The 24,437-nt window shown below is 44.2% G+C and overlaps 2 protein-coding genes across 3 annotated transcripts in view; one reads left to right on the top strand and one right to left on the bottom strand.

Annotated features, from left to right (window-relative positions):
- DDX42 (DEAD-box helicase 42) overlaps positions 1-17,196 on the top strand; it is a 39,700-nt gene extending 22,504 nt beyond the window's left edge. For both annotated transcript variants that reach the window (XM_049636331.1, XM_049636330.1), the window contains 12 exons: positions 2,962-3,066; positions 4,894-5,013; positions 5,884-6,060; positions 6,765-6,893; positions 7,492-7,591; positions 8,163-8,210; positions 9,023-9,120; positions 10,507-10,783; positions 11,722-11,948; positions 13,606-13,716; positions 14,848-14,949; positions 15,606-17,196. In XM_049636331.1, coding sequence (XP_049492288.1) covers positions 2,962-3,066; positions 4,894-5,013; positions 5,884-6,060; positions 6,765-6,893; positions 7,492-7,591; positions 8,163-8,210; positions 9,023-9,120; positions 10,507-10,783; positions 11,722-11,948; positions 13,606-13,716; positions 14,848-14,949; positions 15,606-16,295 — 2,184 coding nt within the window. In that variant the 3' untranslated portion in view covers positions 16,296-17,196. The remainder of the gene's footprint in view (positions 1-2,961; positions 3,067-4,893; positions 5,014-5,883; positions 6,061-6,764; positions 6,894-7,491; positions 7,592-8,162; positions 8,211-9,022; positions 9,121-10,506; positions 10,784-11,721; positions 11,949-13,605; positions 13,717-14,847; positions 14,950-15,605) is intronic.
- Positions 16,372-24,408, bottom strand: FTSJ3 (FtsJ RNA 2'-O-methyltransferase 3). The gene is made up of 20 exons (XM_049636329.1): positions 24,168-24,408; positions 23,888-23,993; positions 23,558-23,604; positions 23,352-23,431; positions 22,783-22,882; positions 22,496-22,690; positions 22,301-22,416; positions 22,079-22,183; positions 21,893-21,993; positions 21,587-21,667; positions 21,346-21,492; positions 21,072-21,207; positions 19,537-19,715; positions 19,268-19,388; positions 18,927-19,180; positions 18,584-18,669; positions 18,395-18,494; positions 18,096-18,279; positions 17,909-18,003; positions 16,372-17,827 (listed from the first exon to the last, which is right to left on the bottom strand). The coding sequence occupies exons 1-20, from the start codon at positions 24,232-24,234 to the stop codon at positions 17,635-17,637; spliced, it is 2,493 nt and encodes an 830-aa protein (XP_049492286.1). The 5' UTR covers positions 24,235-24,408; the 3' UTR covers positions 16,372-17,634.
- Positions 24,409-24,437: the final 29 nt, after the last annotated feature.

The following is a 24,437-nucleotide window of genomic DNA, read 5'->3' on the forward strand; positions in this document are numbered from 1 at the left end:
GTTTTTTTAATTGCCGTAAGTCTTGTTTCTCTCAGATCTGGAGCAGATGAGAGACTGTTGCTTCAAAGTGGAACTAGGAATTTTAGTTTCCTTAAGTCAGGAAAAGAGAATGAGGATATTGGTATATCCACTTGAAAAAAATCTGTGTTTCATTCAGGTTAAATATCAGACTAGACCTTGCATGCCTTAGTGAGTCTAGGTCTAGGACAGTGGTTCTCACATTGTGGTTCAAGGACTCCTAGAAGGATCTATTCAGGGAGTCCACAAAGTCCAAAAGAATTTTCAGGGGTGCCTGGGTGGCTCACTTAAGCATCTGACTCTTGGTATCAGCTCAGGTCGTGATCTGTCAGTAGTGAGATCAAGCCCCACGTCGGGCTCCTCAAGCTGAGCATGGAGCCTGCTTGTGATTCTCTCTCCCTCTCTCTGTGCCTCTCCCCTGCTTGTTCTCTCTCTCTCAAAATAAATAAACATTGTAAAAAAAAAAAAAAAAAAAAAAGTGACCACTGATCAAGTCTTAGTATACTATCAAAGAAGAGTAAAAATCCACAATAATTTGAAAAGACTATTAAATACTCTCTTCCCTTTCCAATTACATGTTTGTGAGGCCAGATTTTCTTCATAGGTTTCAATCAAAGCAATATGTTGCAACAATCTAAATATAGTAGGAACCAATTTCTTTTAAGTTAGACTTGTAAAAAGATTTGTAAAAAAGGGGCACCTTGCTGGCTTGGTCGGTAGAGCATCCAACTCTTGATCTTGGGGTTGTGAGTTTGAGCGCCACAGTGGGTGAAGAGATTAAGATCACTTAAGTAAAACTTTAAAAAAGATTTGTAAAAATGTAAAACAAGGTTATGACTTTTTAAAAATTAAGGCTTTTATGTTAGAGTATAACGAGTGTATTTTCAAATGAGTAAATCTTAAAGACATTTCTCAGTTTTAGTTTTAGTATGGTAAATGTCAATGCATGAAACCCACACAAGCAAAAGTTCATGTTTTTTAGGGCATCTGAGACAAAAAAGTTTGAAAACGACTGGTCTAGACTATGGATTATATTCAGTTTTTGAAATGTTTCCTTTTGCACAGATGCTACCAAATAATGCCTTGGTATTTTACATGTGGCAGATGAAACTAAGTATGTGAGACTGATGTGAGAGGAAGCATCTATGACAAAGGATGATGGCCTAATAAGGAAAAACACATAAGTACTTGAAATAATCATCTCATAAAATACTTGAGATCCTTGGTGAAGCTCTCAAATCTCATCATCATGCTAGGGTGGCCCACAGTTGTTCACATGTAGTGTGGGCAGTCTGCCCAGAGAGACCAGCAGTAAGGAAAAGGATAACCCTTCTGCCTATAAGTAGCTTTGTTCACATTCACATTAAGTATTTATTTGTATATTTATGACTCTATTTCATACCCATATGCAAAAAATTACATATTTGTATGTAAAATTTGTGAACAAGAATTCTTGCCCTTATGGAGCTTTCATTCTGATAAAGAGAACTGAAGAACATCCTGTTACAGCTTAGTGCAACAGTAGTGCTAAAGGGGAACTTTTAAAACAATGCTTACTTTTTTTGTTGATCATACCATAGAAATATAATTAAACTTTAGGTTGCACCCACAGTTAATGTCATTTTATTGTAGATCTCTTATGTGGTTAAAGAGAATCAGCCAAATGTGTAAGTGGTGATATGCCTTTTTTTTTTTTTTTTTTTTTAATGTTTATTATTTATGGGAGAGAGAAACAGTGTGAGCGGGGAGAGTCAGAGACAGAGAGGGAGACACAGAATCCGAAGCAGGCTCCAGGCTCCGAGCTGTCAGCACAGAGCCTGACGCGGGTCTTGAACCCACTAACTGTGAGATCATGACCTGAGCCGAAGTCAGGTGCTTAACTAACTGAGCCACCCAGGCACCCCTGATATGCCTCTTTTTATAGTCCTGGTACAATAAGTTATGAAAAGAGTGTCAGGAATGACTTTTTCCCTCTTTAGAATAAGAAATACTTAGCCATACAGTTTTTAAAAGTTACATAAAGAGTTTCAGGTTTTAAAAAGAGTAGAACTCCCTCTAAAGCCAGAGCTCTCCTCAGAGGAAATATTAGAAATGTTTCTAAATGCTAGAGCTATGAGAGGCACCTGGGTGGCTCAGTTGGTTAAGCGTCCGACTTTGGCTCAGGTCATGATCTCCCAGCTTGTGAGTTCGAGCCCTGCCTTGGGCTCTGTGCTAACAGCTCGGAGCCTGGGGCTCACTTCTGATTCTGTCTCCCTATCTCTCTGCTCCTCCCCTGTTCTCTCTCTCTCTCTCAAAAATAAATAAACATTAAAAAAAAGTTTTTTAAAAATGCCAGAGCTGTGTGAACAGCTTATTCCAAAACATGTATTTAAATGTTATAGGGTGGAATGTCTTTAAAATACTTGTCTTCTGAGGCCTTTGGCGTTGTAGATTCCTTAGTCTGCATCACGGTTGTTCAGATCTGAGGTATCCTTTAAGAGTGTCTTTAGGAAGTAGGTTGGTGGGGCACCTGGGTGGCTCAGTTGGTTAAGCAGCCAACTTCGGCTCAGGTCATGATCTCGCGGTCCATGGGTTCGAGCCCTGCGTTGGGCTCCGTGCTGACAGCTCAGAGCTTGGAGCCTGTTTCAGATTCTGTGTCTCCCTCTCTCTGACCCTCCCCCATTCATGCTCTGTCTCTCTCTCTCTCAAAATTAAATAAACGCTAAAAAAAAAAATTAAAAAAAAAAAAGGAAGTAGGTTGGTGTTTATATAGAAAATGAATACAGGAAAAGATACTGGCTGTACATTTGGGATGTGTGTCATGAATAAGTGAATTCTTTTGTCCTCACTAGCTGGTTAAGGCTTTACTTGTGTAATATGTGTAAAAGGTTATTTTGCATTAAAATCAAACTTACAGGATTGACTCTTGAATTCTAGACTAACTTTGAATAATTGGACCTGCAGATTGACTATCCACCATTTGAAAAAAATTTTTACAATGAACATGAAGAGATAACCAACCTCACCCCTCAGCAGCTAATAGATCTCCGTCATAAGCTCAATCTTCGGGTAAGTCAACCATGGTGCTAAATATTCTTATATTAATTAGTTGACAGTTACTATTATTGCTTATCCAAACTAAAATAACCTTCTTTTCTAATGGTCCTTGGACTATCTTTGATAGCAAGGCTCCTGTGTCTTGATTTTATTGTTTTAGTCTTCCACCTATTTTGGGATAGAATTGTTATATCTTTAATGCAACACACATGAATATGTATTCAATTTTGTATGTTGTATTGAAATAGTAAGTCATTGTGACCTTAAAATCAGTAAGTAATTCTGCAGCGAGTACAGTGTGCTAGGAACTGTGTTGGGTGGGCTAGAAATGAAGAATATAAGTCCCAACTTCAGGAAGAGGAGACAAGATTAATAGATGCAAACAATATGTGGAATCCTAGGATATTTTTAAATTAAGGTATACTCAAATTAATATGTAGCATATGTTTAAAATAATTAGAAGAGGAAATTAACACCTTAGAATATGCACTCATTTCAGGATAATAGTTTTAAATTGCCAAAAAGCTTTGGGTTGCACATTGACCTCATTGTTTAGGCACTGCTGGATGTTAGTTAAGTGAAACACACAGATGATACAGTAATATCTACTCTAGTGCGGACAGCTTTCTGGCCTGTATCTGCCTTACCAGTTTCTATGTGACATTTGAACTTCTGTTTTCCCAGAGAGGATGCATGCATATGCACGTATTGTCTATTTTCCAAGGCTAACCACCCCCCACTCCTCCCCCTCAAAAAAGCCCTTTAAGTGAAATACTGATCAGATATATCAGTATGAGAAGCATTGCAAGGCTACTACTGTTAGAGTCAAAAAGGAGGCTATAAACCCCATTCTTCACCTGAGTAGTTTGAACAATGTTTTACTGTGGCTGTGGACCATCATTAAGTAGGATACTTGATTCTTCAGGCAGAACTAAAACTGGAAACAATAGATTGTATCCAGTGGGTATAGACATGTCTTATTTGGAGCTCATTTGCCCTTTTTATTTGAAGAGTAAATTTTAATTTTTTTCTACCATCTGGTTAAGTTACTGCAAAATGGCAAAAAATACTCATGTCTTTTTCCAATCATTGAGCAATATTTTTTATTTCTTATAAGGAAATCTTGATTTAAGAGCTTTCTAGGCTCTTAATCATTTTAAAAATTTTTTCAAATCTTTCCCAGTTTATCTGTTTTGTTTTTTTCCTTCCAAGATTTTATGTAGATTCAAGTTAGTTAACCTGTAGTGTAATATTGGTTTCAGGAGTAGAATTTAGTGATTCATCACTTACATATAACACCCACTGCTCATCCCAACAAGTGCCCACCTTGATGCACATCACCCATTTAGCCCATCCTCCCTGTCCCCCACCTCTTCTCCAGCAACCCTCAGTTTGTTCTCCATAGTGAAGAATCTCTTATGGTTTGTCTCCCTTCTCTGTTTATCTTACTCTTCCTTCCCTCCCCCTATTTTCATCTGTTTTCTTTCTTAAATTCCACCTGTGAGTGAAATCATAATGGTATTTGTCTTTCTCTGACTTATTTTGTATAGCATAATACACTTTAGCTCCATCCATGTCATTGCAAATGGGGCACTTAATCATTTTAAATCATATGACAATTATCTCAGGAATATTTAACATGGAGTTTTTTATGTGAGGTTTTAGATCCGTTATTATTTGAGTTCTGCCTTTTCAAACAGTGTATGTGTTTGGCCACAGACTTGTATTTTCCCTTTTTTATACTCAAGCTAAGTATAAGATACAGGTAAACACCATTGAACTTCCGATGCTGCTTATTTTGAAGTATGAGTCATTCCTGGGAGTTGTCTTTATCTCTAGGTCTCTGGTGCTGCACCTCCTAGACCAGGAAGTAGTTTTGCTCATTTTGGGTTTGATGAACAACTTATGCACCAGATTCGGAAATCTGAGTACACACAGCCCACTCCAATACAGTGCCAGGTAAGTAAAACATAATGAAAGAAAAACAAGGTAGAATCATATCCAGTGACCATACTTATTCTACAAACAATGCAGAACAGTAAAACAGCATTTGATCCAGAATTATATTGACGTGGAAAGAAGTGGTCTAAATATTTCCTCTTTGGCTTAGTCCTTTTGCTTTAATTAAGGGGGGGGGGGAGGGGGGAGAACATACATGAAATCCAAGAATATTTTTGAAATCTTTAAAAATTAAAGAGCAGAAGTGAATTATTTACCATTCTAAGATGTTGCTAATAGGGCTGGGAAATATTCTTTTGTATCTAATAAATGTCTTAAAGATACAACCTGAAGAAAACAATTCATTAGCCTAAACGTAACAAAAAAGATTTGTGTGTAGACAAATATAGCACTGTCAGTGACTAGGAATCCTTTGTCTCTGATATGAAAATTCTCACTTCTGTAACTGGAAGTAATAACTTGTTTTCCATTTATATGTTGGATTTATTCATTCCTATACAGAATATGAGAATTTTCTGGATGAGTGAGATAGTCTACCTTCTCATGGGGAAATTTTATTTTTTAATTTTAGCAATTCACTTACACTATGAATTGCAGTTTTTCATTTCTGTATCTCAGGCTAAATACAGTCATTCATATTTTGTAAATGGTGGCTGATCCACGTGAAGAGAATGATAATATTATTTCCTATAAATCAGGAATTTTATGGAAATGCTAGGTATTTCTTGTTAATTTATAGACAGTGTGCATAACCCATCAGGTTATTTCTTGTTCCTTTGGAAATGAATGTCATTGATTTCCCCAAGATTTCCTTCAGTACATCTTTAAAATTTTAAAGTTTAGGGTGGATATATTTTATTTTTTCTCTAGGGCGTGCCTGTGGCGTTAAGTGGTAGAGACATGATTGGTATTGCCAAAACAGGCAGTGGAAAAACGGCCGCCTTTATCTGGCCGATGTTGATTCATATAATGGACCAGAAGGAACTGGAACCAGGTGATGGACCGATTGCAGTGATCGTGTGTCCTACTAGGGAGCTTTGCCAGCAGGTATGTACTTGGTGTAGAATGCTCCCTTTCGTATGTGAACTAATGTGGGACTAGCCAGTCAGTTGGATAGGATTAACTGGGAAACTTTTTTCATTTTTTAATTATTTATTTATTTCAAAAATATGTTTATTTTAGAGAGAGGGAGTGAGCGAGGGGGTGGGGCACAGAGGATCTGCTATTAGCACATAGCCTGACATGGGGCTTGAACTCACAAACCATGAGATCATGACCTGAGCCAAAGTCAGACACTTAACCGACTGAGCCACCCAGGTGCCCCGGGAAACTTTTTTCAAAAATATGGTGAAATGAACATAACATTTTATAATTTTGATCATTTTTTAAGTGTATGGTTCAGTGGCATTAAGTACATTCATGTTGTTGTGCTACCAGGAAACTTTTGGAAAGTACTGTTATGTATTTTCTACATAATGAAGTACATACTTTTCCCTAAAAAACACTGTTTTAAGAGAAAAAATACATGGGAATTGTTTGTGTTTTCCTCCTGGGTTAATTCATTTTGTTTGGGTAGAATGGATTATAATTATAATGGCAAAAAGTTAAAAAAATGAATAATCCAGATTGTAGACAGTCTGTTGGGATGTACGTGATAATGGTTCATTTACTTTCAGAACTCACTTTTGTGTAGTAACAGGTACTTGTCAGTGTCATGGTTTGTTCATGTCATCGTGTCCACAACTTTGCAGATCCATGCAGAATGTAAGCGGTTTGGGAAAGCGTATAATCTTCGATCAGTGGCCGTGTATGGAGGAGGGAGCATGTGGGAGCAAGCCAAGGCTCTTCAGGAAGGGGCAGAGATTGTTGTGTGTACCCCAGTAAGTATGTCTTAGGTTTAAATGGCTCCTCGGCCACTTACGGAATGGTATGGAAAAAGGATTGGTTATTGAATGGCATGCCCCCTAAAATGTGATATAGCAGGGTGAAGAATACTCACCCTGTGACTTTGGTTTAATTTTGATTGGTTGACTAGATTAGCAGTCTATTAAGATTAATAGGTGTAAATTCTCCTTTGTTTTAAATCGGTTTTTGTGTTTTGTTTTGTTTTTAATGCTCTCTTGGAAAATGGGTCTGTGGTTACTGAGAGCATCAAGAATCAGAAAGATATTTGGAATATAGTCAGAATTGCCTAGAAGAGTATAGTCTAAACATTAAACCCCATCAATAAGGTTTTAAATTAGGTCATTTTAAAATACCTCACAAAATAGTTCTGGCCATTTTCTCACAATTAGGTTTAATTAGGTTTTTAATTTTTCTGTTCTTTTGTGCTCTGTAGTGCATGAAGTCCAAGGCTGTCAGACCCAGCGTCTTACAGTCTACAACTGGATTATTAGCACTTTTGCCAGGAACACAATTATAGAAAGTTCTTGTAAATGCCTTTAATTATACTCACTATACATTTTGTGAATCTTACAGGGTCGGCTGATTGATCACGTGAAGAAGAAAGCTACCAATCTTCAAAGGGTCTCTTACCTTGTGTTTGATGAAGCAGATCGCATGTTTGACATGGGATTTGGTATGCCTTTAATACCAGTTTCTTCTGCTCCCATCCTCATGATACTTGCTTTTTCCTTGTCTTTCTAGACTTTTTTTCTTTCTGTATGAGAGAAGCTAAAAATACTCTTGTACAGGATTAGATGGTTAGCTATTTTTAGGAGTTCTCTCAGGAAGTATACATTAGGCTTGGCTGGGTTACAGATATTTGGAAGTGCCTTTGTATATAGGAGGAATATTTTCTCTATATTTTTATTCATATGCCTTTAATCATAGAGGTCAAGTTCTGTGTTCTTAGGTAGGTGGATGTCGTATCATTGAAGGCCCTTTGCTTTCCTGTCCTCCCTGACTAACTAAGCCAGATGTGTGAAATTTTGAATAACCCATCTTTACTGATTGGAACACTGCTGGGCCCAGCCCAGCTGGGAGGAGGGAAAGTGTTTCTGGGTTTCATACTAAATGATAGGTCTAGGAGTTTCAAATTTTCCTTAATAGTTATAACTTCTCATAGGAAGATTTTTACTATAATGACTTTTTCCCAAGCATCCCAAACTATAGTACAGACTTCTAATGTTATTTTATTCTGCTTCCAGAGTACCAGGTGCGATCCATAGCAAGTCATGTCCGTCCTGACAGACAGAGTATGTATGAAGCAGTTTTATTAAGTCACATTTATATTCAGAATAAACAATTAAGTATTTTATAAGCACTCACAGTATGGCAGCAAAAATGATCATGTGTGTCCTGGTGAGAACCATAGAGGAGGACATAAAAATAGTCTGTCTGAACTTGACAGGACTTTAGAGATCATCAGATGTAACTCACTTGTTTTTGCGGAGGATAACCCCAGGCTGAGGATTAAGTGACTTGTCCCAAGTTACACGATGTTATCAGCATGTAGAGGCAAAGCACAGTGCAGATCTGCTGATTTGAAGTCAGGAGCCTCTTTGGGCTTTTTTTTGTTTTGTTTTGTTTTGTTTTGTTTATTTTTTTATTTTTTTTTAATTTTTTTTTTTCAACGTTTTTTATTTATTTTTGGGACAGAGAGAGACGGAGCATGAATGGGGGAGGGGCAGAGAGAGAGGGAGACACAGAATCGGAAACAGGCTCCAGGCTCCGAGCCATCAGCCCAGAGCCTGACGCGGGGCTCGAACTCACAGACCGCGAGATCGTGACCTGAGCTGAAGTCGGACGCTTAACCGACTGCGCCACCTAGGCGCCCCAATCAGGAGCCTCTTTGAACCATGCGGACAGTCCCCGTCTTACCTGAAAATGTATAAAAATAGAAAAAGGAAAATGTTTTTTCCTTAGTAAATCAGTTTTGAAACTAAGTTTAAAGTTCAGGTGGGTTTATTTTATAAGCTGAATAATTCTGAATGTTAGTAGGAGGCTTAGTGGATATTCAAAAAAGAAGTCATACTGTTTATGTAACAGAATTTACTCTACCTTTTAGCCCTCTTATTCAGTGCAACTTTTCGGAAAAAGATTGAAAAACTGGCCAGAGACATCCTGATCGACCCTATTCGTGTGGTGCAGGGAGACATTGGCGAGGTAACCCTAATAAGCAGGGCCAGATGGGACCCCAGTGGGTTATTTCTCAAATTATGAAGAAAATAGAATTAATTTCTCCCTGTTGAGAGGAAAATTATGTTATTATGTATTTACAAATGAGGCAACACGATTCAGATTTGTTTTAAAAAACACAAGGTAGGAGGATAGAGGAGACAACTAAATTGTCAAAATAGGGATAATTATTGAAGCTGGGTGATGGGTACATGGAAGGTGATTACGTTCATTTCGGGTTTTTTTTTTTTTTTTTTTTGAACGTTTAAAATTTTTCATAATAAAAGTTAAAAACTTTTAGGGGGAAAAAAAAGGCTTTGCCTGGAAGACTACTAGTCAGTTAGGATGGAACTGACATTTTGAATGCTTATAGGAGTAGCAGGCTCACTGCACAGCATGGAGTGGGTGAGACTTGAAAGCCCTGGTGAAAACGAGCTCGTGGCATTTTTCTTACCTGTGCATACGTCCTGTGTGGGAGATCTCTGAATTGTGATCTGGAATTAAAGTTGCCTAGAGAATTCCTTAAGTTGTTTGAATTCCTTAAGTTCTGTACAGTTAGTGTTTTGACACTGCCCACTTTTTTTCTTTAAAAAATTTTTTTAACGTTTATTCATTCTTGAGAGACAAAGACAGAGTGCAAGTTCGGGGAGGGGGGGGGCGGGGAGGAGCAGAGAGAGAGGGAGACACAGGATCTGAAGCAGGCTCCGGGCTCTGAGCTGTCAGCACAGAGCCTGATGCGGGGCTGGAACTCACGAGCTGTGAGATCATGATCTGAGCCGAAGTCGGACGCTTAACCGACTGAGCCACCCAGGCGCCCCTGGAAGTTTTATTTTTAAGGTTAACATTTCTATCAGCATTGCCAAAACAATATATTGCGTTTTGATTCTTTTTTTTAATTTAATTTAATTTTTAAAAATTTACATCTAAAATTAGGGGCTCGAACTCACTGACCATGAAATCATGACCTGCACTAAAGTCAGACACTTAACCAACTGAGCCACCCAGGCACCCCTGTCTGCATTTTGTTTTTTAGTGCCTTCTATGTGCGTGTATGAATTGTACTAGGAGCAGTGAGTGGGAAGGACAGAAAAGGAGCTTAATTGATTAGGGATAATCTGAACAGACCTATAAAGAGGTCTTGCGAAGTACTTGGGCTTACGACTTAGGTGTATGTACAAATCAAGGGAGATGGAGAGCACAGCAATTTGAGAAGGAATGCAGGTTTTGAGCTGTACTTGACTTGCTGAAGGAAGGCCCAAGGAGAAGAGGGACTGTTCAGGGTTCTTCTAGATGCAGGTGGAACGTGTGCCGTCTGCTCCTTGTTCAGGTGCCCCTTGGCGCAGACGTCACAGTCATCTGTTTCCTCTTTTTCAGGCAAATGAAGATGTGACACAGATAGTGGAGATTCTTCACTCTGGGCCTAGTAAATGGAACTGGCTTACCCGGCGTCTGGTGGAATTTACCTCTTCAGGAAGTGTCCTCCTGTTTGTTACTAAAAAAGCCAATGCTGAAGAGCTAGCCAATAACCTTAAGCAGGAGGGTCATAATCTTGGGCTGCTTCATGGGGACATGGATCAGAGTGAAAGAAACAAAGTCATTTCAGACTTTAAGAAAAAGGACATCCCAGTCCTGGTGGCCACAGATGTTGCAGGTAGAGTATGACTTCCCCCAGTGACCTTACGTTTCTATGTTCTGAACAGGCCGAGAGATGGCATTCTGCTGGCCTGGCTGGCCACACCAAATGGAACAGGCGGTTCAGAGCATAGTGATCACAATCTGGAGCTTTGGGTACCACTTTTCACTTAATGTTTCTCTTTGAAAAAAAGAATCCCTGCAGTGGGAAGACACTCGGGGAAAAAAAAATGTTGAGTCAGTTAATCACAGGCGAGGCCTTTGTTGTATGTCCGAATGTAGCAGCTGTCTTATGTTAATTGGGCATACTTCACTCAAGATCAAAAAGGTTTTTAAGTATGGTTCTTGGCTTGCATTGTGTTCTCGGTTTTTTGTTTTTTATTTTTGTTTTCCAATTTTCTTTTTAATGCTTATTTGTTTATGAGAAAGAGAGACAGCATAAGCAGGGGAGAGGCAGAGAGAGAGGGAGACACAGAATCTGAGGCAGGCTCCAAGCTGTCAGCACAGAGCCCGACATGGGGCTCAAACCCGTGAACTGTGAGATCATAACCTGAGCCGAAGTTGGACACTCAACCAACTGAGCCACCCAGGTGCCCCTTGTTTTCAGTTTAATAGCTGCCCCTAAAAACTCATGTTTTCTCCCCAAAAGGAGATAATTTCTCAGCTTCAAGGCAATTTGATGCTGGCTTTAGTTATTTTATATGTTCTTGGTGCAAGAGAGAGGCCATGGCAGAAGGCATCTGTCTCAGGCTAGATGGCCTGGCATCATAGAATCGACAATGGTGGGATTTGCTCTTGAAGGGTAACTTTAATTAAATGCTTGTGTATTAGCTCACCAAACCATGCACTTTGCCTAGAGTAGAGGAATGTGGTTTCTTAAAGAGCCAGCATTTTGGATTACATTGTTTTTTCTGACTCATGCTGAAAAATAAAAGAATTTGGTTGTTTTTATTTCAGCCCGTGGTCTGGATATTCCTTCAATTAAGACCGTCATTAACTATGATGTGGCACGAGACATTGATACTCATACTCACAGGATTGGCCGCACAGGACGAGCGGGTGAGAAGGGCGTGGCGTATACCTTGCTGACCCCCAAGGACAGCAATTTTGCTGGTGACCTTGTCCGGAACTTGGAAGGAGCCAATCAACATGTTTCCAAGGAACTCCTAGATCTAGCAATGCAGGTGAGGGGCTGGGCACACTTCACTTTGCCCCAGGTTATAAAACTAAGTGAAAAAAATTCAACAAGCTTGAGAAGATAACATAGAAACAGGACAGGAAAGTTGGGGCCGTGGGTGGGGACAGTGCTTATGACAGATCGGTATTATAGGACATTAAAATTCATCTGGTCCATCTGCTTATCCTCTCCTTTCAGCAACATCTGTTTGAAAAGCTATTCCTTTTTGTGCTAAAATCTGTCCCTCTGAAATTTCTGCCTGCTTGCCTCTTGGCATACTTGTAAGTTTAATCTCAAAGATGGCTACTATTTCCCTTACCATTCTTTCTCCCAGTCTTCTCCTTGGCGGGGGGGGGGGGGGGGGGGCGCTAAAAATGTGTGATGTCTTAAGAGAAAGATATATTTAACTACTTTACATAGACTTAGGTCTCAGACCTTTGACAACCTTGATTACCGATCCAAAGCTGGGCGTTCTGAATTAAGTCTTGAGTCATCTTTTAATTTTTTTTTTTTAATGTTTATTTATTTTTGAGAGAGACAGAATGCAAGTGGGTTAGGGGCAGAGAAAGAGGGAGACCAGAATCGGAAGCAGGCTCCAGGCTCTGAGCTGTCAGCACAGAGCCCGATGCGGGGCTCGAACTCACGAGCCGTGAAGTCATGACCTGAGCCGAAGTCAGACGCTCAACCGACTGAGCCACCCAGGCGCCCCTAAATCTCGAGTCATCTGAACACGTCATCCCCATATTACAAATGGATTCAGTATAAACATTCTGATAGTAAAGAGTTTGTGTTTTTTAGATTTACAAGCCAGCTCACAGAATAGCTTATCCATAATGTACTCACAGTGTGGTACTGCTGTCCATGCTCGGGGTTCTGGGAGTAAAGGACCTGCATTGCAGGAAGGAATAGGATACGGTTTCCTTCTCTTTCCTGGGTACAGAGAGCCAGTCGTAAACTACATTTTCAAACAGGATATATCTTGTCTTTGGCTTTTTCCTGCATCCCTTTTTGTGCCTCATGTTTCCTGTGCTCTCAGACTGTGTGATCAGCTTCCCTGGTCAGTGCCTTTCTGAAGCCAGCCCTACCTCTTAAGTACTTCATTTAGATTGTAACATGTGATTGTCAGATAAAGGACTAACCTCTCCCAGTCATGTTGGCATTCTGAAGAGAATGTGAATAAATCTGATGAGTAGTGTTCTGCTAGTGATAAGTTCAAGGAACACTTTGGGCTATGGGTAAATAAAACTTTCAGTTATGGGGCTACCAGTCCTGGACGTCTGCCCCTAGAGCCAATTCTGATGAGCCTCACTTTACATAGCCTTTTTCCTTTACTTCTGAACCCACCAGTTCTTAAAAGCTCCATTATTTGTATAGTCCAGTGGTATGTATAGATTGAGATATAGAAAATCAGTTCATTTTCCTCTAGGAAATTAGAAGAGTAAGTGTCTCATATCTGAGGCTTGTGTGATCACTTCCCTTCCTGGTGCTAAGACTCCTGACAAATTTGGTGGACTAAACTGTTCCTATGAACAGTTGCCGTAAAAACGTTGGCTAAACATGAAGCAGTAAGTTCCTCCCTCCCCCTTAATTTCCTGTTTGATGTTGTCTTCTTTCTCTGGCTGCCTCTTCTTCCCTCGCCTAACCTTGAATTATGTTCAACACAGAATGCCTGGTTTCGGAAATCCCGCTTTAAAGGAGGCAAAGGCAAAAAGCTGAACATTGGTGGAGGTGGCCTAGGCTACAGGGAGCGGCCTGGCCTAGGCTCAGAGAACACGGTGAGTCCAGACTACAGTAGTGCCCTTAGGGCTGGTCCTGAGTCCTGGAAGAGGTTATGACTGTCTTCATCTACCTGCGAAAGCCTCTCTGAGTTCAGAACCTTGTCTAGAAGGGAATGTTGTGACTTCTATTGAAGAAGCACCCATGTGTATGTGGTGACTAGACATGCTCAGGAAATAGTCTAGATTAGCAGTGGTTTGCAAACTGTGGTCTCTGGCAGCAGCAGTAAACTGCAAACTTGTGCACTATCCCAGGCCTGGTGAGTTAGAAACTCTGGGAGGTGGGGCCCAGCAGTCTGTTGTTACAAGCCCTCCAGCAATGGCCTAGAGCCTGCTGCCAAGAACACAGGGTCACTCTGTAAACGCTACTGTATCTTGTAACTAAACTCAGGAATGCTTCCTACTTTCGGTGGGAAATAGCACCAGAGTGAGGTGAGAGCTAGCTTTTCTCACAGAACAGTTAACAAAAGTGTCCCCTCACTGGCTTTCTTAACTTTGATTCCAAACCAAAGTAGAAAGCTGCCAGTCTGTTTCTGGAGCGTTACAGTGAACTCGGTGTCTTTGAGAAGAATCTGCTCCTGTGTCTCAGTAACAATGATGCACAGGACACAGATGCTAGCGATAGCTACTGTTGAGCACTTACTATATGCCAGGGCCAGCCACTGCAGGCCGTCCTGTATATTAAGTCCATCTTTACATCCACCCAGTGACAGCAAGTACGGATAATAAACCTGAGGCACCCCAAGTTATACTCCAGTAAGTGTTGAAGCGGAGACTCAGACTTAAGAGTGGAACCGTGTATATGCTACATGCATATGTTGTATACTGCCTTGTGGCCTCTTTGTAGCATAAAGCTCCACAGAATTCTATAAATCTCAGGTTTGTGTGCATAAATAGTACCACATGATCAGCTTTGAGCATTATCTGACTTCATTTCGAATATATTAGGGTTAATTCCCCCAAAACAGAATCACTGGGTTAAAAGTCATAAATAAAACATTTTAAAATGATTATTACTGTACCTTTTTCCATAAAATATAAATAAAAATATCCTGTTCCCATTGCAGCGCCCACTTCTGTTTCCAGTATATTGAGGCCCATTCTGTCCTCATGGGTATGCTTGTTTTTTAGGACCGAGGAAATAACAACAATGTAATGAGCAATTATGAGGCCTACAAGCCCTCCACAGGAGCCATGGGAGATCGGCTGACGGCCATGAAAGCAGCTTTCCAGGTCTGGATTTAAACATATAAACAAGCTTTCACTGGTAACTCTTGGGCTGTGATGATGGGCCTAGTCTTTCTGAGATGATAGCTGGACTTATATGCTTGATGCTGGATTTAGAGCCTTCTCACTGCTTTCAGTTTTGAGTATAAACTTAGTGGTAGCTTACCTAGAGGTGTAGGTGTAGAAGCTAGGGAATCTCCTCCTGCTGGTCACTGACCTCTGTCATCCCAAAGCCCAGGACTGTTGTGCTGCAGCAGGGCTGGTGTTCCCTCCCTGCCTCCACAGCCAAGAGTTTGCCTGCCTCTAAGACTGTTGTAATCGGATTGAGAGTAATTGCCATTTTCCAGCTAAGACAAGTTTGATTCTGTAGTTCTTATGAATTCTGAACACATCTTCTATACTTAATCCTCCAGTTGGCTGGCTAACCAGCTGAGCCTTAATTTATACATTTTATCTGCCCTCAGTGATGTTTCAGTTAGATCCCTAGGTTTATTCTCTCTCATTGATAGAGGAACATAGAGACCACAGAGTAACGGGGCCATCAGGATGCTCAAATCATCGTGCCAGGATAGCATAGAATTTGTGTACCTTCTATTGCCAAGCTTACCTGTCCAATTTTCTTGAACCCACTATCTTACCTACTCCTGTTGTCTCTCTTTTAGTCACAGTACAAGAGTCACTTTGTTGCTGCCAGCTTAAGCAACCAGAAGGCAGGAAGCTCTGCTGCTGGGGCAAGTGGATGGACTAGTGCAGGGAGCTTGAATTCTGTTCCAACTAATTCAGCCCAACAGGGCCATAACAGTCCAGACAGCCCCATTGCCAGCGCCGCCAAGGGCATCCCAGGCTTTGGCAACACCGGGAACCTCAGCAGTGCTCCAGTGACCTACCCTTCCACTGGAGCCCAGGGAGTCAACAACACAGCTTCAGGGAATAACAGCCGAGAAGGGCCTGGGGGAGGCAACGGGAAGAGAGAGAGATATACTGAAAACCGGGGTGGCAGCCGCCACAGTCACGGAGAGAGTGGCAATCGGCATGGCGACAGCCCACGTCACGGAGATGGTGGTCGCCATGGAGATGGATACCGCTACCCAGAAAGCGGCAGCCGTCATGCTGATGGTCACCGTCACGGGGAGAACAGACATGGAGGAGGTGGAGGCCGACATGGAGAGAGCCGAGGCGCAAACGATGGTCGGAACGGTGAAAGCAGGAAAGAAGGTTGCAATCGTGAGAGCAAGGTGGACCCCAAGGTGGACAGCAAGATGGACAAGATGGACAGCAAGACAGATAAGACAGCTGACGGTTTTGCTGTCCCCGAGCCACCCAAGCGCAAGAAAAGTCGATGGGACAGTTAGAGGGTATGTGCTGAAGTGTGGAATCAATTGTCTTTAATTTTATTTTTAGAAAGATTTTTGGTAACTAGGTGTCTCAGGGCTGGGTTGGGGCCCACGGTATAAGGACCCCCTGCCCTTAGTGGATAGCTGGAGCTTGGAGACATTACCCTTTCATCTGGATCAGTTTTCAGATGTCTTCTTAGCAAGCTGCTTTGGTCCTTGGAAGCAGCGAGCGCTGGGAACTTCCTTTTGGGCTCTGGGTGAGTTGTCAAGGTCAGTTGGGAATACCTTGGAAGAAAGGGCCTTCTAGGGCACAAAACTCACTCTAGGTTTATATTATATGTAGCGTATATTTTTTACTAAACTGTCACCTTATAAACATCTACAAATAAAATTCCTTTTCTTAGCTGTGTGGCCAGGCAGTCCCTTTTAGGAGTTGGCTTTCTGCAAACCCAACCCACTGAAGTGTTTGTTAGAGATTTGGGGAAGCATTTTGGTGCTTCTAGACTTTGCAGGGAAGGGAGATGTCTGATTCTAAGCGGGAGTCCATGGTCAGGTTCCCCAGCCAGGTTTGTATCCAGTCCCGAGACAGGAAGCAGCAGCCGCCTGCCAGACCCAGAACCTCTGCCCTTCAAGAGGAAAAGATGATCCTGGAAACAAGACTGCTCCAGGTCTGAAGTGTTGCTAAATTTAAACAAAAACTCTGACAGCTTTTAAAGTGTCTTCTATTTCATTGTATTTTTTTTTTAACTTGCCACAATGGTAGAAAAATCTTTTGCTGAAATGATTTTGATGATTTTTGTTCTATCTTGTTTATAAAAGGAAAAGAAATATACATCCTTCGAATTTTGTGACTTTGTGAAGGTTTCTTTAAGATGTGCATTCCTTTCTGCTTGCTCTAGTAAATGTTTTACTACTGGGACCTGTGGATTGTTTGTCATTTGTACTTCACAGTGAGTACATACAAAGTAGGATTTAGAACAGTGCAGCACATGGTGTGAACACCCAGGTGTTTGAGTTAACGCTTAATGGGAACTAAAATGTCAGGAAAAAAAAGTACCCTGGTTTTTATTTGGATGACTGGAGGAGGCTGGGGGAAGACCAGCGATACTGAATATGCCACCCCAACACTAACCTTAAAAAAAGGTATGTGTGTTCAATACCCCCACAGGACGGATCCGAGACCTGCCTTCAGGCAGGAGGACATCTCCTCACCACGCAGGACCACCTTGAGAGTTCTAGGCACCCCACCTGTGTGTCCACCCGCTGACCGGGATGCAAACGAGACTGCAGCTGGTACCAGGGGGGCCAGAATCACCCCTCTGAGTCCTCACACTGTCTTCTCAGAGGCTCTCTCTGCTCACTTCCGTCTGTGTTTTTTCTTCTGCTCTTTCCTTTGTTGTGCTCTTTGGTCCTTCTTCATCCTGGAGTCCACCACTTTGAAGTGACCTCTGACCCCAGCTGGCCGGCGCACTTTGCGGCCCACACCTTTTTTGGCTACGACATAGGTGACTTGGCGTTTCTCCCTGCCGAGCCCAGCCTTCTTGTAGAGGCTGTAAATGCAAGGAACAGGTTCAAGGCTTCCTGCTACTTTTCAACCCCATGTACCTTTGAGGGTGATCCCTCTCCCTCACCTCCTAAGCTGAGCCACTTTCTCTCGTTCAGAGATGTCCACGGTGTTCACCACAGCCTCTGCCTTCTTCTTGGTTTGCTCCAGCTTCTTTAGCATCTGTTGGGTGGGGGTGGGGGGTAGGTGCTCAGTGAGACCTTCTCCCAGCTCCCTTCCCTGCACTCAGGCAGCCCCACTATTTACCCTCCTACCCTCCGTTTCTTTCTGGCTTTGGCCTCAGCAACTTTCTTGATGGGACGCGCATTGATTTCCCGCCAGCGTCTGCGGTAGTGTTCCAACTCCTTCTTGTCAATGGGCAGCTGCCGTACCCTGTGCTGCTTTTCCTCCTGCACAAACCACTCCGGGAGCTCTCCCTCCTCCTCGTTAAACGTATACCTAAGCAGAAAGAGAACGGCAGCCCTGAGGACCACTCCAGGCTTCCTAAAGCAGAAATCACCCCCTTACCCACCCCCAGTCAGGGCCACTTCTCATGACTTTCTGGCCCTCTTACCTGCTGAAGGAATCATCTATGAGGTCTCGTTTAGCCTTTTTGGAAGAAGCAATGATAGCACCTAGGGCAAGGCCCTCAGGGTCTAGTATCCTACGTTTCACTAGAGAGAAAAAGGGACAATGTCAAAGCCTCCTTCCTTACACGGAAACTTCCATTGTCGCCTCCCATTCCATAAGGCGTGGAGCTCACTTGGGTCCTCGATGGGCACAATCTCAAACCCGTCTTCATCTGACTTAGGCCCACGGCTTCGCTTCTTTCCATGCTTTGGTTCCCAACTGCAGAAGGGGGACAATCATGTACTGTTCTGCCACTCCCCAGACCCACTCCTGCCTCACGCCTCAATCACGCTTCCTATTTAAGACTTGAACTTCCAAAAACACCCTCCCAGGCTATACCGCACAGCACTTAAATCAGAACCGTTGGTACTTCTTAAAACTCACGGTCTACAGCCAAAGCTGAAAACCCCGAACGTGGAGAAACGGTCACAACCACTGCTTTTTCATCCCTTCTCCTGTCACCTGCAGGCACTCACCTCTCCCCATCCTCGCTGCTGCTGCTATCGCTGTCTGAGCTGCCATCTCTTTCTTCCCCGCCAGGCCCACTGGTGGCCTCTGCCGGAGCCCCTGCTGGATCCTTCTCCTGGCACGGGGGAGGTTTTTCCTCGGTCTTCAAACTGGAAGGAGGTGGCAGCTGCTGCCGCCCCTTCCGACGGCTCTCATACAACAGCTGGGCTTGACTGATCTCCAGGGCCTCATCCGCATCATCCTCAAGCCCACTGAAGCCATCCTGTGAATGAGAAGGGGAATATTCAAGCCGCCTTTCTCCCAGGGAACGCTCATTCCCTATCTTTCTGGGCTGCCAACCTCTTCTTACCTTAGAGAACCACAGACTGGCTTGTTCTTCCCGCAGTACCGTCCTTTCCTCCAGTGGTACCAGCAGCGGATTCTCCTCTTCTTCCTCTTTGTCCCCATCTTCTACTTCAGCAAATCGTACACTGCAGACCCAAGGAGAATGGGTGGAGGATGGGTGCCCCGGAGGACCTGCTCCCTGACACCCTCTGGCAATGCCTACGACCAGCTGTGCTTCAAAACTCACACTGAGGGGGTCAGTACTCCCTCCTGCACGCGCACCGCCACCCTTACCGCTTTTGGTCCTTTAGACGCGGAGATCCTCCAACTCCCGCCAGCTCCTCTGGATCCAAGTCACTGTCCAGAGATGGGTCGTCATCCTCGACATCTGATACATAGATGTCATCCCTTGGCACATCAGACAGAAATGTGTCCGCAGCACTCATATCCCCTTGTGTTACCTCCTCTAACAACTAGAGTTTGACAGAAACAAAGAGATCAAGAGTACTCCTAAGGAACATACTACTGCTTCCCGCCCCCCGCCCGGCTGTGTTATCAGCAGAGCTTGAAAACACGCTGTGGCAGATACAGAGAAGTGACAGGACTAAATGTTTAACACCTCCCATTCTAGACCAGGCCACTATCCCACGCGCTGTCTTCCAATAGTACCAGAAATAAATTTTAAAAAACACCCCAAAGCCTATATATAACATCAAATGTTAAAATAGTCTGAAACGCTGGTTATTCTTTAAAAATTACTCTCAGAAAGCACATTGCCTTCTGAAAATAAATCTACGAGTTTTGTTTCCACGGAATAAAAGAGCCCAGGCAACATACATCTAACAAGAATGATTTCGGTTACAAACTCAACCTCAAAATCCATTTTCCTAATAACAAAGCTAGCCGTTCTTGCGAGTTTACCACATTAGCGGTGATTATGCCTCAACCCTCTCTCGATTCATCCCCAAAACCCTGGTCAGTAGGTTCTATTATTCTTTCACAGAGAAGGAAACTAAGGCAAAGAACTCCTCTGGCAGTCTGCTCCAGAACCACCGTGCTCTCTCCCTCCTGCACTTGTACCAAAGATGACCTGGTTTCCCTTCCCACAAGGGCCGCAAAAGTTCACTGTGCTTGTTGATGCTGCTTTTATGATAGAAAAGCAGGTTCTCCAGTATTTGGCAGAAAGCACCACCTAGCAGCCTATGGCGTCAAGGTGCTAACTTGGTCTTGGTGAACGGAAGAACGCTGCCCTCCTCCGAAGGAAACCATCATGCGTCCTGGTATCCCAGTTACCCTGGCTCTATCTACTAGCACCTAAGCTTACTGCAAAGAGTCTCTTAGTTCTAATATTCTAGTCCTATGAGAATAAATGCACATCCCACTCATAAACGTTCCTGAGCTTATCATTTTAAATGTCCTTAAACGTTACTTATTTTTTTGATCGTGCAAGCAGGGGAGGGGCAGAGAGACAGAGAATGTGAAGTGGGCTCTGAGCTGTCAGCACAGAGCCTGATGTGGGGCTCAAACTCACAAAGCCCAAGATCATGACCCAAGCCAAAGTCGGACGCTCAACCGACCGAGCCACCCAGGTGCCCCTAATCTCGTCATTTTAGTCGTATGTTTCTTCCTGGCTTTTCAGGCACAAAGCTCTGGGTTCTTTCCCCTGTCTCCTCTCCCCAAAAATGAGGCCCCTCTCATTTTATGGGTGAACACAGCAAACGTGAGCCATGAACATTCAGCACACTTAAAACAGACATTCAGTGCCCCCCACGTCCAAATACCTAGTGAGATCATTCGGTCTCCTCAGTGTGCCCTAACCCCACCCTCACCTGGTGACCCCGGATGGTGCGCAGGGAGAACATGCCAGTCTCCCCCTCATCTGCAATAGAAACCCCAGGAAGGTCCATCTTCAGCTCCACACGCTCCCGCTGTTTCCTCTGCTCACGCAGCAGCTTCTTTTTCTTCCTGAGGGGACGGACAATTGAGGAATCCTGCCTGCCCAGCTCTAAAGGTTCCCCATCTGTGCCTTCACCCCCTCCCCCAGCTTCACACACCGAGGCGCTCCGCAGCGGGGCTCCCCAAACGCCTCCCCACTCCCCTCACCTCTTTAATTCCGCCACCTCCTGGGCCTTCATCTCCGCCAGGATCCGGTCGAGTTGCTCCTCCTCTTCTTCCTCCTTCGAGGGCTGCCGCACAGTCCCGGCTGTTGACTCTTCATCAGCCTCCTCCTCTTCCTCTCCCGAGCTAAGACTGACCGCGGGGTCCAAGCACTTTGCTTATTTTCTCAACACGCTTCCCCACCGACACACAGTCAACACCTACCCTGGTCTAATTCCCTCCTCACCTGATGTCCATTGCCTTCGCCTGCTCTTTCAGCTTCTTGGCCACGTGCCGCCGAAGCTTCGTTCTCCAGTTCAGCAGGGATCTGCCCCAGAAATACCGTTACTGACCCTGCCGTTTCCCTCTTCGCCCCTGCCCCCTTTTTAGCCCCGCCCTCCCAATCTCTAGCACAGCAGCATCCTGTTCCCAGAAATCCGATGCTAGCTGAATTCCTCAAATGACGCCTTGAGGAAGAAACCGCTGCTGCGTCTTCAAAGGCCTTTCCCTACCTTTGGGGCTCCTGGCACCTATGCCCGCCCCTGCCACACACCTAAGTTCCTTGCGCCCTAGCACTTTGATGTCCTGACAGCAGGCCCGCACATCCTCAGTGGTGGCTGGATGCTGTGCCAACTCTTCATCATCTAGCAAGATCTGTTTGGGAGTAAGGAAAGGAATCGGGAGATTTGGGGCTCACGTTTCTGAGGCTTCCTTCCACCCCTCAAATCTCAGGACTCACTTCGCTGGCTTTGGAGAGGAAGTCAACAGGGTTGGCAGCTCGGAGAAAGTCGGTGACTGAAGTTCGGTGATAAAGGGTGATGTCGCCCTCAGCATAGCCTTCAGCCTTAGGGAGGGAAATAAAGAAAGTTAAAAAGGCCCTTCTAAGCTGTCTATGAGAACCACCAGGCCCAACCTCCCCTGAGTTCCAGAACCTGAGAGTGGTCCCATTCCCCAAACACACCTTTGGCTTCTTCTTAGTCACCAATTCGGTAACAGTCTTGGCCTGAACTTCAATCTCCTTGAAGGCAAATTTGGGGTCAAAGAATTTACTGTCAACCTTGTCAGGAGCCAGGAATCCTAAGACGATACGATATATAAGCAAGTGTGCTTTGGCAGCTAAGAAACCGAGTCACGAGAACAAAAATGCGATGCCCACCCTGGCAGACTACAAAGATCTCCGCAGATTCATGGCGGGAGGCTTGGGGCTTAGTGGCCTGGACACGGCGAAAGAGCTGCTGGAAGATCCACAGTAGGGGCTGATAGTCACGAGAGCGAAAAACCTTTGTGATAAAGCAGCCACCGCGGGCCAGAAAATCACAAGCCAAACGCAGAGCCATCAGTGTCAAGTGGGCTGTGGGAAAGAGAGAATTAGCTGAGGACCTCTGCAGCCTCAGAGGGCTTGCCCACCTCCACTCTCCTCTCCAGGCCCCCCACTCTTGGCACCTTGTGAATAGGCATCGTGGACCCAGCTAGCCCCAACGTTGGGGGCCCCATCGTTGAGCACAACATCAACTTTCCAGGTCTTCAGCTCCTTCTTCAGGGCCTACAGAGAAGAAGAGGGACTAGAGCAACAGGAACACAGAAATAGCTATGAACGGGGTCTCTGGTCCAGTGATTTGTCTACCCAGTCACTTGCTGAATGCCCACAACGGGCCCAATCCTGTGCCAGGCACAGGAGACGCAATGATAAAAATATATAATAGTAAAATAATAACAACAACAACAATACATCTTCAAGGGAGTTACATTCTACCAGGAAGCCTACTGGAAAAGATTTCAATGATATCTCTGCACTTCCAATTCTAAACACCTCATTCCTGATTAAAATAAAACCTGCAGTGGAGACTAAGCATATCACGAGCCTCGTCATACAGAACGCGCAGACACTGCTCAAGGCATGTTACACAAAAAAAAGCTTGCGTTCAGGGGATCTGGGTAGTGAGAAGTCAGATGTGGCTGCGTGCATGTAAACCAGAGAGAGAGAGACAGAGAGACAGAGAGATTCCTGTTACCTGCCTACAGCGTTCCGTTGTGATGTCCTCCTGGAGTGTCACCACATTGGGAAGAGGCTTGATTGGAACCAGGTCCACTCCTGGAAGAAATCAGGTCAGAGAATTCCAAAAGCCTGCCTCAAGCAGGGAGAAAGAAAACGTAGAACACAATCAGTATCTCACACTCCCACCCCTTTAAACCCTCAGGAGGGCCACCTGTTACTCACCCACAATAAGGCTGGATACAGGCATAAACTTAGCAGCCACCTGCAACCTATAAAAGAATAATAACGATTAAAATAATCCAAGACCGTTCCTTTTCCTCTCTTGACAATGTGAACTCTCACCATGTGTATTAGAACCGCTATCAGGTGCACTGGCCAGAGCATGTAAAATACACGTTTCAAACCTTTTCTTTGCGACCCACGTCTACAATAGAGAAGTTTGAGGCTGATATTGTTACCGCATTCCTCCCTCCCCCAATGCAACTCTCAGTCCTCCAAGGCCGGAAACCAAGGAACAGCCATGAAGAGCCACAGGTACCGGCTGTTACGCACCATCCCCCTGGCGCAGCACACAGGTCCAGCAAGGCTCGGGCTTTCTGCAGGAACTGAAAGCGGCGATTTAACTGGATCAGCTTGAAAGCAGAGCGGGAGCGGTAACCTGGGGGCACCGACAAAACGTTAAACTCGGCGGGGCGTTTTCCCAGGAGTTCTGCGGTCTCACAACCCACCACCCCGTCTTCAAAATTCAAACTCAATATTCGGAAAGGGGCGAATCGAAAAGGTCATTCGTTCGCTCTCTCCCTTGGTGGCAACGGCGCGGGCCCTGACTCACCGGTCTCCTTCGCCAGATGATAGAACTTGTCCCTCCGGCTCTTCCCGACTTTGCCTTTCTTGCCCATGGTGGAACGGGGTGTGTGGGAGTAGTGTCACTCAATCTGGAAACAAGGTAGAAATCGAAAAGCCTCTTCCCGAAGCGCTACAATCCACTTCGGTGCGGCAAACACCTACCCCCAGCACCTTTTTCACTACTCGGGTAGCGGCACGTGTGGGCAGCACACGTACTTCCGCTTCCGCTTGCGTCGCTTGCGTCCCCGGCTCCAAG

Source organism: Panthera uncia, chromosome E1 (genome assembly GCF_023721935.1).
Source record: "Panthera uncia isolate 11264 chromosome E1, Puncia_PCG_1.0, whole genome shotgun sequence".
Lineage (NCBI taxonomy): Eukaryota > Metazoa > Chordata > Mammalia > Carnivora > Felidae > Panthera > Panthera uncia.

What these genes read in the sequence shown, in the direction of transcription:
- FTSJ3 (XM_049636329.1), bottom strand. Translation starts at nt 24,234, where the DNA reads ATGGGCAAGAAAGGCAAAGTCGGGAAGAGCCGGAGGGACAAGTTCTAT. An exon ending in TGACTAAGAAGAAGCCAAAG is followed by an intron (nt 22,184 to 22,300) that starts GTGTGTTTGGGG and finishes TCCCTCCCTAAG; the next exon opens with GCTGAAGGCTATGCTGAGGG. An exon ending in AAGCCAGAAAGAAACGGAGG is followed by an intron (nt 18,004 to 18,095) that starts GTAGGAGGGTAA and finishes CCCACCCAACAG; the next exon opens with ATGCTAAAGAAGCTGGAGCA.